Genomic DNA, 17,522 nt, shown 5'->3' on the forward strand with positions numbered 1-17,522 from the left:
GGTGATGTAACACAGTTGTAAACATGACGCATTCCCAGCTTTTTTGGAACGTGTTGGAACTAAGTTAATTATTATTTGCTAAAAACAATAAAGTTTATCAGTTTGAACATGAAATATATTGTCTTTGTAGTGTATTCATTTAAATATAGGTTGAACATGATTTGCAAATCATTGTATTTTGTTTTTATTTATGTTTAACACAACGTCCCAACTTCATTGGAATTGGGGTTGTAATATAGCTACAGGGGCCAGGGCAACTCGCTTCTTCCTTGACAATCGAGCTATTGCGTTCATGGTTCAATAAAAAAATAATACAGTACAGTTGACCTGTAAGTGGCATCTCAAAAGGTTGTTCCCCAATAAGAACCTTCAGCGTCGCAGCAAGTTGGTTACGTGTGCAGTTCGTAATTTTTTTGCATTTGTCCTGTTCAATTACATTCGGCCATGTCACTCGGTGTGCCTTAAGTGAATGATGCACTCTGAGACAAATTGTGGAACAGCAATTTTTAAAAAGATCTCTATTAATGTGAGGAAAGTTGCAATGATAATTAATGTATTCCTTCGCAACTATATTTCTAAAAAATACGACTTAATTCCGGTAATACGGCATATTTCAGTGCGGCCCTAATACCAGGGTTAGAAAACCAAAATTCTTTTTAGCTAACAAAAACGGCATGCTGTTCCGATATTGTTGCCCTTTTAAAGGAAGCGCTTACCCTTGAAACAGTTTCTATATATCAAAACCACTAACTCACTCCTCCGTCACTTGAACAAACAGCTCACATCTGCCGGGACAAAACAAGCGTGTGATGGATACTTGCTTAGTTGCAAAGACAGCACAATAAATGACAACGTTGACCATTTTGGGTATGATTTCTGTCTTTGATAAATGACACCCTCGGGACTTAAACCGCGGTTTATTGTAGGCCGTCATTGAAAAGTCCTTAAAATTCATCCAAGTAAGTTTTCAGCGATGTTGTGTTGACAAATCAATCTCCATCACATAAATTTTTACAAGCACAGGCGGGCTGCAGGAGCTGTGCCAAAAAATTGGTGAAGGATATACAGTACTCTAGATGGCTTTTTCATCACACTGTTTTCGAAAGGGACATTCAGGGAAGTTGTGTATCAAAATGGCAGGGCAGTCACCTCACTAATGTCACAGGGAAATACCGCTCTGCACTTGAATGAAACTCGAAGCGGCAAACGACAGTCAGGATGTTTGGACTCATCGGCATTTAAGAGCTGCTGTTTATTTTGTCTTTATCTCTTGTAATTATCCGCGCAGGAGGCCGAGGTGTGGTCGTGGGGCCCATCGTGAGCCAGAGCTACTCTGATGTGTTTTGTGACAACGAGTACGGACCCAACTTCCTGTTCCGAAACAACGGCGATGGAACTTTTACTGACGTGGCGCAGCAGTCTGGTAAGAAGAAAGTTACGGTTTAAAGATCCTGACAGACTTGGAATAATAACTTGTCTGTTAGGATTTTTTTTTTCCACCAAGTAAATAAATGAAGGTGTCAAAATCCCTCCTACATCTCATTCTTTGGAAAATCCCAAATGCTATTAATATGCAAATAATGTTAAGTGAAGTGATGGCTATAAGATGTCTCCAACAGTGAAAAGTAATTTTTTTGTGCACCGTTGGCTTCAGATTTGAGACACTTCTTGTTACCCCCAATAATATATTTTACCACAAAAACGTGTAGTGACTTCAATTACCTCACTTCATAGACACTATTGTTCACACAAGGCCTTTAGATAGCTAACTGCTGAGCAATTCTGAACTCTGTTGCTAACCAAAACAGCAGCAGCAGCAACCAGCAAGGTACATAAGTAAACAATATTAAAGATGCCCTTTTTCTATGTGGAGAAGGCATCATTTTGACTATTAGCCTTCCAGTATGCTTAACGTGATCACTCCACGTGGTTGTTGTTTATGTTCTGGGAAAAAATCTTATTTGTTCAAACCAGTCTGCCTCAGTACTTGTAATCTTAATATTATTCGAAACGTGATCCAAATGAAGGCCTCTGTAAATAAATGCTTTTGGACATTATTTGCAGGAATAATGTATTAGGGCAGATACATACAAGCATTAGCAATGAGTGGCTCCAGGCAGGTTCCCGCAACTTTACATTATTGTGCAACGTGTGTATTTGAAATGATATATATTTTTAATAAATATAATAGTTAATTTAATCATGTACTGTCTTAAGAAAGGTTCTGAGATATACAGTATTTCACTGTCTGATATACAAAACTCTGTATGTTACAAATACAAGTGTGGTTATTTTAAAGGGATAATAATATATGGCTATGATAGCATCGGTAAAGCAGGATGTTTTTAAAGATTTGCACAATATTGTATTGTATATGTAAGTGTACATACATGTCACTGTGTCTCGTTAGGGGTGGAGGACCCCATGCAGCACGGCAGAGGGGTAGCCCTTGCAGACTTCAACCGTGACGGGAAGACGGACATCGTTTACGGCAACTGGAACGGACCTCATCGTCTTTACATGCAACTTAACAACCGCAAGCAGAGGTTCAAGGTGAGTCCACACTTCCTGCGTATGCATCCGTATTCCATGCATAGCAACAATTCGCCAAGGAAAGGTGCAGAAGGCAAAAACAGTGGAACCTTAAACGTCAAATGCCTATGAGGTGAAGAAATTTATAATTTGACAGAAATATCTGGAGAAAAACATTTAGAAATTTCACAAAACCCCCAAACCATCACACATGATTATAATTCTTCTCTTTCCTTTACTTCCAATGTTAAACAAATCTAAACGACACGGCCAGCATCCTGGAATGAATTGTTTAAGACATTCACTATTTTAATACTCATGCTTGTTTTTACCAATTGTTCCAATCACAAATTTTTCATGCAGTTTGGCTGAGATGTCAAATATCGTGCTCAAAATATTAGGGAATACCTTTCATTTGTAACCCACACCTAAAACAAACCCTCCAAAATAATTAAAAAGATACCAAAGTGAATTTTAAGGCCACGTTGATATTTACGCAATTAGTTACAGATGCTGACTAATTGTTTTGGAGTCATCAACTGCAGTCGTTGCTACGAATAATCGATCTGAGGTGCTGATGTTAGCTTTTGTTCTTCTGCCCGAATCAATGTCAAGTGAACGCACCTTTACGATGCAGATGGAGGTTGTGATTAGTTGATGAACAATTCTATAGACATCTGTTCAAGAGGTGATCAACTGTGTGCGTATGTATGAGACGGCGATGGCTGAGATGAGCTTTACTGTGTTTGGATCGTCGGAGGCAGCTCACATCCTTTACGGAGGAGATAAATGTCAATGGAGACAACTTTATGGGGTTCAAAGAAGGGGTTAATGTGTGACACAGCCTGAATATAGTTCCATCAACATGACACACATACATTTATACATGATCTCATAAACACACACGCAAAACAAATTGGATAAGCTGTCCAATGTTTTTCCTTTTTTACTTCTTCCTCAGACAAAGCTTGTTAAATCAGAAGCCCACAACAAATTTAAGATGCCAAATCCCCCCCCCCTCCCCTCCCCCCCACCCGTGCTAACATTCCTGCATGCTGTGCTGACCTTTGGCTTGCATAATGAAGCTGTTGTATCACTCTAGTAAACTGCTAATTAAATTGGACTGAAACAGCAGCTTGCCGCCGCAGTGGAAAGTGCAGATTAGGTCTGTTTGGGCTTTAATTAAAATCTATTACTGCGCTTTTCTTTGCAATAGTTTGAACACACAAACACACATGCGAGCACACGCACACACACATACACACACACACACACACACAAATGCACAGAGTTAATAGAAAGACATATCCCAAGTAGAGCTGTCTTAATTATAGTATGGAGCGAGAGGTTTGACCACACAAGTTGAAAACCACTGAGGTCATGCAACTCAGAATTCGACCAAGTTAGGAACATTTACAATGTTAAGAAAATTCTGAGCCATGCATTGTGAGCATGTCAGGGGCGATAGCAAGTCAGGTACTGTCAATGTAGGGCTGGGCAACATGGCCCTAAAACAAAATCTCAGATAATTTTCGCAAAAAAAAGATTTCCGATTTTAATCAGTTTACTCCCCTTCACTTATAAAAAGATAAAGCATATTAGCTTATTCAAAACCAGTTTTGCTTTTTTGTAGTTTTTGTATCAATTGATATTTCACAATGACAGAGTGGACATTGACAACATCCAATTACACACAGTTCATGAAAATTATAAAACATGAGTGTAAATATATCCTCTGCAACCAGGCACTGTTGCAGCTTCTATTGAAGAAAGACAAAATGCTGGTCATAATGTTACTGAAAACATCAGAGGGTTTCTTAAAGGGGAAGTTACCCCATAATGACAGGGTGGACAACAGTTTCAGGGACACGTAAAGTGTTATATATCAATATTGAAATATATTATACATGATCAAAATGACAAAATTTGATCAAATAACTCATTACAGACAGTAAAATCATGGATAATTAAAAAAAAAGTAGTAACAACTTATTACACACAGTAGTTAGCAGAGCAATGTATGGTACATGCCAAAATTAAGTACATCCAATAAAAAAAACGTATAAAGTGAAGGAAACACATTTTAAGAGCCTTATCATTGTGCTGGTATGTGTTCAAATGCTTGACCACTTATAGTAAGACGTCAGAGTTTCCTTATTCTGCTATATTTTCATGACGACTGAATGATTTTGACAAGGACACCAAAAGCATTTTATAGTGATATTGACCCATATATAATTTTCAATAGGAAAATGAGTAAAAATAACTAACTTTCTTTGTGTTTATAATTAGAAATAAATAAGTCAAAATTCGGAGCTACATACTTTTCATTTGACAGTGACCATATCCATAGTTACCCTGAAAATGCTTATTTTTCCTGCTGCACATTTTAGATAATAAAGTGGGTCTTTGTCATCCATGTACCTGAATGCCCAAAGCCCCCACCCTTTTCATGGCCTCCGTCGGCCATTGCCTCTCCTTCACCTTAAAAAGCACGAAGGTCAACCCCCCGCCCCCCCCGACAGGTTTATGAGCCTTATAATTAAAACATGGTGTAAATACTGGAGGTAGTGAAGGGATGCTCTATAATTCTTACCAGACTTATCACTGCATCAGTGAAGCAGGACGAGATCTGTTACTTTCACGTCCAAAAACACTGATGAGGTTTTTTTTTTCTTTTTCTTTTTTCGAGACATACAGTTTACTTTTCTGAGTACAACCTGTCCACCTTAAAATAATCTTTACAGTGAGCAGTGATCATTTGACAGATGAGTGTTTGAGTCAAGGACTAGACCTAGATCATGAATCTTGTCTGCTGAGGAAAATGACCTTGCGAGCTCAAGGTTATGAAAAGAGCCAAGTGCACACTTCCATTTCAAATAATTGATAATGTAGAACCAAAGCCATAAGGCTGATATTGCAAGAAACTCTTTATCTGGTAAACATTTGTTATAAAGAAAAAAAGTTCAGTTCACTTGTAAAATTGTCCTTTTAATTTCGTGCCCTGTTTTGCTTTCTTCCCAGGACATAGCCTCGCAGAAGTTTTCCATGCCATCCCCGGTCCGCACCGTTATTGCAGCTGATTTTGACAATGACAACGAGTTGGAGGTCTTCTTCAATAACATTGCCTACAGGGGGCCCTCGGCCAACAGACTGTTTAGGTAAGCTCTCGGTGGCACAGCATGAACACTTATCCAGCACACACTGTACATATTGAATTTATTGCACTACATACGTGCCACATATACACAAATAGTTGGGCAACTGACACTGTCAATTGTAAGTTAACAATGCATTTATTATTGCCAGTGGTGGCAAAAGTACAGTGCCGTGAAAACATATTTACCCCCTTCTCAAATTTGCATAATTTCCCCACTTTAATGTTTAATAATAATAATAAAGTTACCTGACCCTGTGTGAAAAAGTAATTGTACCCCCCTCTTGTTAATTAATGAATTAACAGTGGCTAATAACATTTTTGGAAAACTGAGTTCATTTTCATTGACCACACCCATGCCTAATTACCTCCAGGCTTGTTTAATCAAGAAATCGCTTACACGAAATAAAACCTGTCTGACAAAATGTTAAGTCGGCCAAAAGATCTTAAAAAGCTGCAACACTATGCCATGATCCAAAGAAATTCAAAAACAGATGAGAAATAAAGTAATTGACATCTATCAATCTGGAAAGGGTTATAAAGCAATTTCTAAAGCTTTCAGACTCTAGTAAACCATGGTGAGAGCCATTAACCACAAATGGAGAAAACATGGAACTGGGGATGAACATTCCCAGGAGTGGCCGGCCTACAAAAATTTCCCCAAGAGCACAGGGACGACTCATCTAGGAGGTCACAAAGGAACCCACGACAACATCTAAAGCCTCAGTTAAGGTCAGTGTTCATGACTCAACAATAAGGAAGAGACTGGGCAAAAATTACATCCATGGCAGAGTTCCAATGCCAAAACCACTGCTGACCAAAAAGAACATAAAGGCGTGTCTTACTTTTGGAAAAAACCAAACAAACAAACAAAAAAACCCATCTGAATGATTCCCAAGACTCTAGGGAGAACATTATATGGACTGACGAGATGAAAGTTGAACACTTTGGAAGGTGTGCGCCTGACATCTGGATAATGTAACAGAGCATTTCAGAAAAAGATCATCATACCAACAGTCAAACATGGTGGTGGTAGCCTGATAGTCTGGTCAGGACCTGGACGACTTGCTGTAATTGATGGAACCATGAATACTGCTCTTTACCAGAAAATCCTCACGGAGAATGTTCAGCCATCAGTTTGTGACCTGAAGTGGAAGCGCACTTGGGTTCTGCAGCAGGACAACGATCCAATACACACCAGCAAGTCAACTTCTGAATGGCTTAAAACAAAAATTAAAAAATGAAGGTTTTGGTTTGGCCTAGTCAAAGTCCAGACTTGAATCCAATTGAAATTCAGTGGCATAACTTTAAAAATGCCGTTCATGCTCGAAAATCTTCCAGTGTTGCTGAATTAAAACAATTCTGCAAGGAAGAGTGAGCCAAAATATCTCCACAGAAATGTGAAAGACCCATTGCAGGTTATAGAAAATGCTTGATTTCAATTGTTGGTGCTGAGGGTGGCCCTACTAGTTATTAGGTTTTGGGGGCAAATACCTTTTCACACAGGGCAACACAACTTTGATTATTATCTTTCCTTCATGAATAAAATCACCATTTAAAAACTACATTTTATGTTTACTTGGGTTATCTTTGTCTGATAGATAATGTTTGATGATCTTAAACTAAAGTGGAGGAAAAATATGAGCTTGAGAAGGGGGAAATACTTTTTCACAGCACTGTATATACTGTATGTACAGAAAACGTGTAAATCTATTTTACCAACTAACCGTGCGATAGAAGAAAAAACAAAAAAACAAAATGAACATTAGAAATAGGGCGTTGATCATTTGTACATGGTCACATTACTTGGCCACATTCGGCGTCTCAACTCTTCTAAAGCTAAACGTGTTTAATTTACCCAATTCCAGCCAGCGCACACCTTTTTACAATGTTTAATGTTGTTTTCGTGCATGCATGTGTAAGCTACAAAATGTGCTGTTGACCTAATGCCCCCCTACCGGATATGCTCTGACACCGACACTGCTTCCCACCACTGATTAGTGCAGTTGTCATTTACAGTGGTGAAAAACTGCACTGTATCACACTGAAAAGTGTTTCTTATATCCTAACACTCTCATGTAGCTAAATTAGGGAACCAAAACACCTCAAAACGATCAAAACAGAACATTAGTCATTTCAGTGAAATAAAGTCCAAGGCAAAAATGTCATAGCTTCATAAAAGTTGAATAAAGACATATATTCTTTTAGCCCATATTGAGATCTCAAGCATCGTTAAAAACATATAGAATTTGAATAGGCTCCTATTATTGTTCTGCTAGTTTATTCCTTGCCTGGAAGAGGAGCGATTGTACAGCGCAGACACACAGAATGCAGGAAACAAGGTTGTTTAACACGGCAGGCTGCTGTCACACTTTAAACAGAATGATCCTCGTGATTGTAACAAACAATCAAACCTGGAACAAGGCATGCAAAGTAACCTTGGGTAATGGTCCACTTGCTGCTTCACTAAGTCTAAAAAGAAATAAATTACATTATTATGATGATATAGTGCAATTCACTACACTACTGTAAATATTTAACACATTGTTAAATGAAATGTCTGAAGTGTCAATCAAAACTGAGCATTACTGTCTTTGTAAACCAGATTTTTTAGTTGTTGATTCTGCAGATGTACCTAATATAGTGGCCATCGACTATGTTTAATATGTTTAACTTGAAGCCGGTAAGAATTCATGGCCAAGGATCCTTATCTGGGCTCCCACCTCCTGCACACATGGGCGACTCTTTCATTAAAGACAGTTTTAGGTTGGGCTTCCTCGCTAGATAATATTAATTAACTCAGCCCTCCAAACACAATCTTAAGATGCATATCAAGTTGTTAAGAGCTTACTTTCTAGCATAAGCCCAAGCAGCTTGAATGAAACAGCTGATGAATGTTGCCATTAGCGGATGAATCCAAACATGTGGAATATCAATAATCAGTTTAAGCCCCAGCGATTTTCCGGATCAAAACACGCCTGCTTGCCAGGTCACTGATGGAGAATTTGTCTTTTTGGACGCAATGATGGTCCGACGGGGGTCACCGCTCCAGAGCACTTGGCTCTGTTGTCGTTTGTTATGAAGATGAAGCAACTCATTTAACTCTGCACTCAGGCCATAAAAAAACAAGCTCACTATTGTGCCCAGGCTAATTAATCTATGATATGACCATCAATATTTGGCTGAACCTTTTAGCATATTAAATTATACTCTATGCATTCCATGTGAAATGTGCAAAGTGGCGTGGTCAGTGCTTTTTTTCTACAAGCCATAATATAAAGTAGGTTTCTTCCTGGAAGTGATATACTATTGTACAATTGTATAAGCCACACGATACTAACTGCATCTTGTCATGTTTTTAGTTCAGAGCCATGTCAGGCATGTCGAAATACTTTAAGGACAAGGATGAAAACACTTTTAAGCTAGTGCGTCATAACTAAGCCCTGTTGCATGAACTGATGAAGCCTGCTTGGATGAGAGGCGAAATGTCTTCTAAGACAAACAGAACACTCCAGTTGCGATCGATTCAATGTCCTGAGAAGGAAATGACCTGGATGAATGAGAATATTCACAGGCATGTTTTAGGCGACTGCAAATTATGCGTTGCAACATGGATGATGAACCACGCCTGGACAGCGACGGCTGGCAAGCACGGTCTTCGCTATGTACTCCTTTTATATAGTGCCCCCTAGTGTGCAGACTTAGATACCATATACTGTAACTGAAGTACCTTGTGTGACAGGCTACATTTAAGTAACATGTGAGGCAAGACTGTTAAACTGCGATTGGCTGCCGTCCAGTTCAGGTTGTACCCCGCCTCTCGCCCGAAGTCAGCTGGGCTACCTGCCAGCTCACCCGCGACCCTTGTGAGGATAAGCGGTTCGGAAAATGGATGGACGGATGGACTGTTAAACTTGCCGTTGGAAGTTAAAATGTCAATAATGGAAAGTTGTTGTCCTAAAAAGTGTTTGGGTGAAACATATGCCATGTTCAAGAAAGGTTTGTGTTTTGCGTTTGTGAACACTATTTGATTAAAATAAATCACATTCTCATCACAATTGTGAGACGTAATGAGATCAAATACTGTATTGGTTTCTCTGTAATAGTGAGGACTCAAATATACGTAAGCCTAATTGTACTGAACTCGTACTCGGTCTGAAAAAAGTGTTATTGGTACATAACCTCTAACGTGCTAATGTTGTGGTCAGTGGGTGGATGACAGCAGTCTGACACAATGATCTCAGTAACACCATGTTCACTCATCTCATTGGCAGGGTGAGCAGGAGAGAGCATGGAGACCCCCAGATAGAGGAATTGAATGTTGGCGAGGCTTCCGAGCCAGAAGGACGAGGAACTGGTGAGTGTGAAACAAATCCTGCAACACAGACAGATCATGTAGAGTAGTTAGAATGAAGCAGCCAAGCTCTAAATAAAGCTGCTGTGCTTCCATCTTCCACTAGATAGCACTAAAACTCCATTACGGATTCCCTCATAGTGGACAGATCTGTGGATTGTTCATTAATGTTGCGTCATTACGGTGATGCATTTCCAGGAGCTGTAGCCACAGACTTTGATGGAGATGGCCGTCTGGAGTTGCTGGTGTCTCATGGTGAAAGTGCAGCGCAACCGCTTTCTATCTACAAAGTCAACCTGGTGAGTGTTAACCCTGAAGACAATGCAACTATTAATATTAGTTACAAGTTAATATTTTATAAAGTCCCACCTTATCCTCCTCATTGGTGTGTTTTCCAAAGGGAACCACAAACTCATGGCTGCGTGTGATTCCCCGGACCAAGTTTGGCGCTTTTGCCAGAGGAGCTAAAGTGGTGGTGTACACAAAGAGGAGCGGACCGCACACACGCATCATCGATGGAGGGTCAGGGTACCTCTGCGAGATGGAGCCTGTCGCACACTTCGGCCTAGGTAAGAAGAAAGATAAAAATTTTCTTGCAAACCTAGGCATGAGTAGTAATGAGGCGGTAAACTAGGAGAAAAAGAGGGGAAAAAAGTATTGGGGAACACCTCTTTAATAATTAATACGGTGTACCTAGTAGTTCGACAATTATTTTCAATTGTTCATCTTACCAAGACATTTCTATACTTCCAGCTTTTTGGGGAAGTCCCTATTGGATGACTTTTGTGTCCATCCAACATCAGTGACCTGACAAATGTTCTTCTGGATGAATTGGATAGAAGCTTCAAACTGAGGACCAATGTTGTCCTCCATTTCACCATATAATATAATATAATATAATATTACCGTGTAATGTAGTGTCCAACTACTTTTGGCCAAGTGCTGTGTTTCTGCTCCTGCTGCAACTGAGAATAATTAACTGGATAATGATATAGCTCACGACGGTCTGATTAGCAGTGAAGTGAAACATAAACATGTAATGCGACGGGAAACAATCAGTTAATTATGAAAACGGATCACATACTGATGACACGCAGATGGCGAGAAACGGAATAAGCAGAGTCGGAAAGTACAATGTGTAATGTGTAAAGCATCAGGCTATTACCTCAGGCGTGATTGGACACCCGAGGGAGAGTGAGGTATCTCTGAGTGGGATTGGGGGACCGGGGGGGGGGGGCGGGGGGGGGGGGGGGGGGGGTGTACAGGTGCTGCCGGCTGGAAACTAGCCTGCTTTGTGACAAACTGGCGCCCAGTTCGGCCCACAAGATCATTTCTCCAAGGCCTCCCCTGTAAGGCCTCGTACACACACGCAAACCAAAACAGCAAACTCTTGGCACCATCCTGACCTCATGAGAGAACTTCACTTTTGCTAAAGGCATCAGTCACTCATCACCTCTCAACCAAAGAGTGACATATGGGAGCAAGTAAAGACAAAATATTTTAGGCACACCTGCTGGCTAGATCGCTGTCTGACAAAAGAACCTGTTTAGACTACAAATGCCACTTGAATTAAGGTTCTCTCTGAAGAGGGATGGACCTCTGTTGAAAATTATGTTGCTTATGGGAGCAATACAGTACTGTGCAAAAATCTGCCATTTTGACAGTCAAACCATAACTACAGAAAGGATACAGGGCTATCAATGACATTGAAGGGTTTTTATTCAATATCAATAAGGAAATTGAAAATATTTTTTTTTCCATTGTAGTTACTACTGTAGTATACTGTAATACTACTTTTTTTTAAACGCGTTAAAAAGCATTACTGTGGGTGCACAAATATGGCAGACATAAAGTTATGTTAAATTTTTTCAGAAAACCTGCCTATTTGCCATCATATAAAATTGGTTAAGGGCATAAATAAGATAAACATTAAGCTTTCCACTAATTTCAGAGTAGTATTACTTTTTCAATACTCCACAATTATGTAATGTCAGAGTGTATACTGTATGCAATGAAATGTAATATTATTATTGTACCCATCGATATGTAATGTAGAACTGTGAACAAGTGGGAAGCCATGTAGAGTGTTAAACTGTAACCGTCATGATTTAAATACAGGAAAAATGTGGACACGGTAAAATACAGTTGTAATCCAAACAGAACACTAAAAACCTGCATATAATTAAAATGTATAACCGTTATCAAATCTGATCTTCTGTATGTCGGATCTATTTACATTGAAATAGAACAAGATTAGCATATGGTCTGTGCTTGTCCATACAAGGTAAGGACATGGCCACAAATGTGGAAGTGTACTGGCCAGATGGCATCTCAGTTGCTCGACCCTTGGAACCGTCAGAGATCAATTCTGTGCTGGAGATCCACTACCCGAGAGACGATGATGAGGTCACCCCCACCGTGGAAATAGAGGTACAGTGGTCCCACATAGCCACATAAACCCCCACACCCCTGGAGCATAAAAACTTCATTCCAGTGCTGTTTTTGTAGACTCTAGGGTAACACAAAGTTTCTCTTGCAGTGTGGTCCTGGCTTTGCTCTAAATGAAAATGGACGCTGCATTGGTAAGTTTAAAACCTTAAGATAGTTGTGATGGTCTTTTGTCTGCGTTATCAAGACCGGGGTCTTTCCCTCCTCCTGTGCCACCTCCTCATCCTCAGATAAAGATGAGTGTACCCAATTCCCGTCTGTGTGTCCCTCTGACCGCCCCGTTTGCACCAACACTTATGGCAGCTTTAAATGCCGTACCAAGAGAAGATGCAACCAGGGCTTTGAGCCCAGTGATGATGGGACAGCATGTGTGGGTGAGTGACCAAGGCGTCGTCGACTCAAGCCATGTTTCCACGTAACGACTTTTGATGTGAATCGAAATCTGGATCGCAAGTGAATGGCATGGAAAGGTCGCTGATATAACAGCCAATCAAAAATGCCTAGTCATCACATGAACATTTAAAACAAAAATTATGAAATGAGATTCAGCAGGCCGCCCCAAAGATGGAGTATTACAGTATATACAGTAAACTGTATATATTTTGTTTTCCAATAAGAGTTGACTATATTTTACATTTTATATCACTGGCGTCGGGCCAAAACCTCCTCGAATTTAATATTTTTTCCACAACTCGATACTATTGGTCAGTCCCCATGTGGTTCAGATATTTTAACAAATTATTGACCATCGATGATCTAAAGTCGCCAGGGCACATAGAGATGAACAACCACTCTGTTATTAAGTGGGAACTGAACCCACGTCGCCTGCACAGAAGTCAGGCAGATCAACCACACTTATCAAAGTCGAGTGCTTTAATTGGTTACACTTTAATAATACACTTGTTTGACTACAATTTTAAAAAGTAAGCTACAGCTGCAATGTGAAAAACAAATGGGAGGCCATCAGATTCCAGGAATGAATTGTGTTCCGTCTCAGAGGTTCCACTGTACTGGCTTGGAGTGCAGTGTTTCACGGTGCTAACATCTCTGACCTGCTCTGATCCCTGCACCCCACTGTCTTTCATGACTAATCCTCCTTTCCCTGCATGTAATTCTGCTGTCAGCCAAAAAGGCACAGATGGTGGTCAATTCCTTCTCTTTCTGCAGCCCAGGTGGCTTACTTTGGGAAGACGCGGTCGTCTGCGGAACGCACATGGTCGGCCATTTCTCTCTGGCTATCACCCATCGGTGTACTTCCTCTCATCTCGACCCATCTCCAGAGTGGACTACTGTAGGTGCCTTCTTTCTCTGCATTAACAAGGATGTACAGAAACTCTCAAAGAAAACATTCTATCCTCCTCCTCTTTCTCCTAAAACAAGCTCAATGGATCTGTGATATCAGTCTTGTTTTCCACCATCCGTCACTTTTGGGGCTCGTCAGGAACTTGCAGAGAGCATGCTAGAACTAACTGCGTTAGAGCCGCATTGCCCTCTTGTCATCACCTGGCATTTATCTCAGTGGGATTTGAACAGCGTCCAAGTCAATAAGTGGTGGCTGCAGCGAATAAAAACCACTGCACCGAACCGACTGGCTCCTCCGGGAACATTCATTAGGGACACGCTGAGGCCACCGTCTGTATGTGTGCACAATGCTGCTCTCATTCTGCGTTTGGGCTTACTGGGATGCTGAGGAACACCAGGTCTCCATGCTACAAGTTGTGTGTGTGTGTGCGTGCGTGTGTGTGTGTACAGTATGCGTGTCAGTGTGTGTGCTAGTGAACATATGCCAGACCATCTGTCAGCAGTTGTGGGTTACATTTTGTTAACTATTAATAATTCTACAACACAGCAAAGATGATGAACACTTTCTTTTAGGGTGATGGCATGAAGTTTAATTTTATTTACGGGAATCCACATAACTTCATTAAAAAAAAGCTGAGCACTATATTATATTTAATTCCATCAACATGAGCTTCACTGTCCCTGTGGGTGCTCCCTGAATGTGCCCAGAATAAAAATAAAATCAGATTAAAAACATGGCAGACACACAATTTAATTAAAAACATTACATTTTACAATAAATACTATATTATTATTTTTGCTTTAATTTGAGAGTGGTAAGCATTTAAAAGCTAATGTTAGGCCATATTTATTTCATTAAAATAATTCATGAAAGCCCAAGATACTCATTACAATGCATTACAAATGACCTTACATTTGGCTCCATTTAGCACAGTCTGACAATCATTTAAATGATCTGCATTGTAGAATGCACACCAATGTTACTTAGTTCTGAATGAATTTTAGAAACATTAAGTTCAAGGAGAAATAATTTTTTTTTTTGAGCAACATAATATACCCGAAATAAAGTCTCCTTCTCGGAAATCAAATCAAACCAAAGTGACCATTTTCCTGCCCATTTCACAAAGGTCACTTTTAAAACTAGTTTAAACCCTTCCACTCTCTACAGTAGTTCTGAACCCTCATCATTTATTTAATCAACACCTCTAAAAACATTTATTGTACAGTATAAAACACAGTAGATTGCTGTTATACATTTTGGTGATAATAATGACAAAATAAAAAATACACAGGCCAATGTCTCTGCCACAAAATATTCCTTTTAATAAATTAATAATATTAACGGTAACAATACTATAATTACTGACACTCAGTTTAGAGAATATTCACCCTCAAACATTTAAATCATCTCACCCTTCGTATTTATACGTGCATCATGGTACCGTGTTACTGTACTTTACACTGATTCAATACATAAACATATCGTTGGCAACTTCCCTCCCGCACAAATTAATGAGCAACCTAAAATATATTTGAAGATAACAAAATGGATTTAAATAATTTTATTTGAATTGCTAAAAAAACAAAAAAAAAAGAAAAAAAAAACCCAGGCTATTAGTTAAGGATGCAAAATATTGCTACTTGTGGGGCACAATTAATGTTAATGGCTCAGCTGGCAAAAAAAATTAATAAAAGAAAAAGGTATGTGTCTCTCACTTGGTCTGCGGGGAACATTGTAGTTAGTTAGCTAGTTCAATAAAAACTGGTTAAATGATACAAAGATTCATCATCAAAACACATTCATAGGACGGCATCCATCCATCCATTTTCTGAGCCGCTTCTCCTCACTAGGGTCGCGGGCATGCTGGAGCCTATCACAGCTATCATCGGGCAGGATGTGGGGTACACCCTGAACTGGTTGCCAGCCATTCACAGGGCACATACAAACAAACAACCATCTGCACTCACAGTCACACCTACGGGCAATTTAGAGTCTCCAATTAATGCATATTTTTGGGATGTGGGAGGAAACCGGAGTGCCCGGAGAAAACGCACGTAGGCACGGGCAGAACATGCAAACTACACACAGGCGGGGCCAGGGATTGACCCGGGTCCTCAGAACTGTGAGGCTGACGCTCTAACCAGTCGGCCACCGTGCCCACTATAAACATTTAGACTTAATTACTTTACGTAATATCAACCTGTTAAATGTATGTAAAATGGTGAAAGGAGTCCAGACTGTCATTCGCTAAAAGTGTGGCTGATGACGCTGCGCATGCGTATGTTGCGATATTTACGTTATCAGCGAAAGTGGCAACGTATGGAAAACCCACAGGACAAAATGTATTTCCTTGCTTTTTTTTTTTTTTTTTTACATAAAATACGTTATGATTTATGTTTAAACAACACACCATGGAAAGGTGAAATAAAATAAATTCTACATTAGAATATTTCATGAATCATACTCATTGCCACTGTTGCGAAAAGTATGGCCTGCGGGCCACATACAGCCCACTGAGCAGTTATCAGGAATCCTGTAATTTTAGTTGCATTAAGTTGACCGTTTTTTTGTTTGTTTTTTTTTTTGGGGGGGGGGGGGGGTTATTTATTTATCTAATTAAACAACATATATTTTACCTCATCAAAAGAATCTGGCCCTCGAGCACAAAGGTTTGCCCAAACCTGTTCATAACAGTAGACTTGTGGATTTAAACACACAGGAAAACATGATTCTAAAAACAGTTTGAAGAACTATTTTGGCTCTAATGATGACCAGAAACATTAAGTTCACTAAAATTTCCAAATGGAATACCCACAATTTTCAACCACACTCTCATCCAGTTTTGATTCCCTTTACCATCATCTCAAAGCTCCATCAATTGCTTTTGGCTAACCAAACTCATTGAAGTCCTTCAGGCTTGCGTGTGAGATTGTGTGATTCATGGACATCTGAAATATTTTGTGCATTTTTGTCAAAAACGTCACACTTTTCATCTGAGCTAACAATACTGGTCCTGACAATAAACAAATCTATTTATGTGTTAAAAAAGATGGATCCAGACAACACCTGTAAATAAATGTATAAAAGAGAGATTTCAGATGTTTTCAATGACAACTAAATGGCACTGAAACAATTAAAATCTCACACAGAAGATGCTGGATGAAGCTGCAATGGTGTCATGCTGTCTCTGCAAGCCAAGAAACTGTTACATAGAACATTAGCAGCTGGGCCCTGCAGATTAGGTCCAATCAATTCCAGCATTTTATATCTTTTGCTCATGTTTGCAACTAAGAAGTTTAACCAAATAGATTTTTTTGGTTAATTTTCTCCTCCATGTACAATAAAGATCCCCATTTTTTAAAGAAATGTGCATGCTTTAAAACTCATTTACTGCTGTTTTAATCCACATAGCACTCGCTGCTCTTCTTCCAACCTCCACCATCCTAGTAAAGTGGGGTACACACAAACTGATAATCAGGCCTGATTTGAGCATTTGCCTCATAACCAGATGTCTCTGAAAGATTATCCTGAGGGATTATCCTTGGGCTGTGTTAAGAGTGACTTTTCCTCCCCAATCTGCTCTGAAAACGGTTTGGGTCGACAATGTAAATGTTAAAAATGTTAACTGTTATTGATGGCAAATCCTTATGTGTGTGTGGTCACCAACGGGTTCGAGTGAGCCACAAACTCCATGATTGTGATGTGAAACGTAACAGTAGCAAAATAGG

General features: G+C 39.7%; 1 protein-coding gene across 2 annotated transcripts in view; it reads left to right on the forward strand.

Moving 5' to 3' along the window:
- crtac1b (cartilage acidic protein 1b) overlaps positions 1 to 16,165 on the forward strand; it is a 28,429-nt gene extending 12,264 nt beyond the window's left edge. The window contains exons 6-15 of one of the 2 annotated variants that reach the window (XM_061790781.1): positions 1,289 to 1,423; positions 2,411 to 2,553; positions 5,557 to 5,693; positions 9,964 to 10,046; positions 10,242 to 10,342; positions 10,444 to 10,612; positions 12,328 to 12,473; positions 12,583 to 12,625; positions 12,722 to 12,865; positions 13,659 to 16,165. In XM_061790781.1, the coding sequence (XP_061646765.1) occupies positions 1,289 to 1,423; positions 2,411 to 2,553; positions 5,557 to 5,693; positions 9,964 to 10,046; positions 10,242 to 10,342; positions 10,444 to 10,612; positions 12,328 to 12,473; positions 12,583 to 12,625; positions 12,722 to 12,865; positions 13,659 to 13,786 (1,229 nt within the window). In that variant the 3' untranslated portion in view covers positions 13,787 to 16,165. The remainder of the gene's footprint in view (positions 1 to 1,288; positions 1,424 to 2,410; positions 2,554 to 5,556; positions 5,694 to 9,963; positions 10,047 to 10,241; positions 10,343 to 10,443; positions 10,613 to 12,327; positions 12,474 to 12,582; positions 12,626 to 12,721; positions 12,866 to 13,658) is intronic. The other variant, XM_061790782.1, reaches the window with a different exon arrangement.
- The last annotated feature ends 1,357 nt before the right edge of the window (positions 16,166 to 17,522 follow it).

Source organism: Phyllopteryx taeniolatus, chromosome 11 (assembly GCF_024500385.1).
Source record: "Phyllopteryx taeniolatus isolate TA_2022b chromosome 11, UOR_Ptae_1.2, whole genome shotgun sequence".
In the NCBI taxonomy this organism is placed as follows: Eukaryota; Metazoa; Chordata; class Actinopteri; order Syngnathiformes; family Syngnathidae; genus Phyllopteryx; species Phyllopteryx taeniolatus.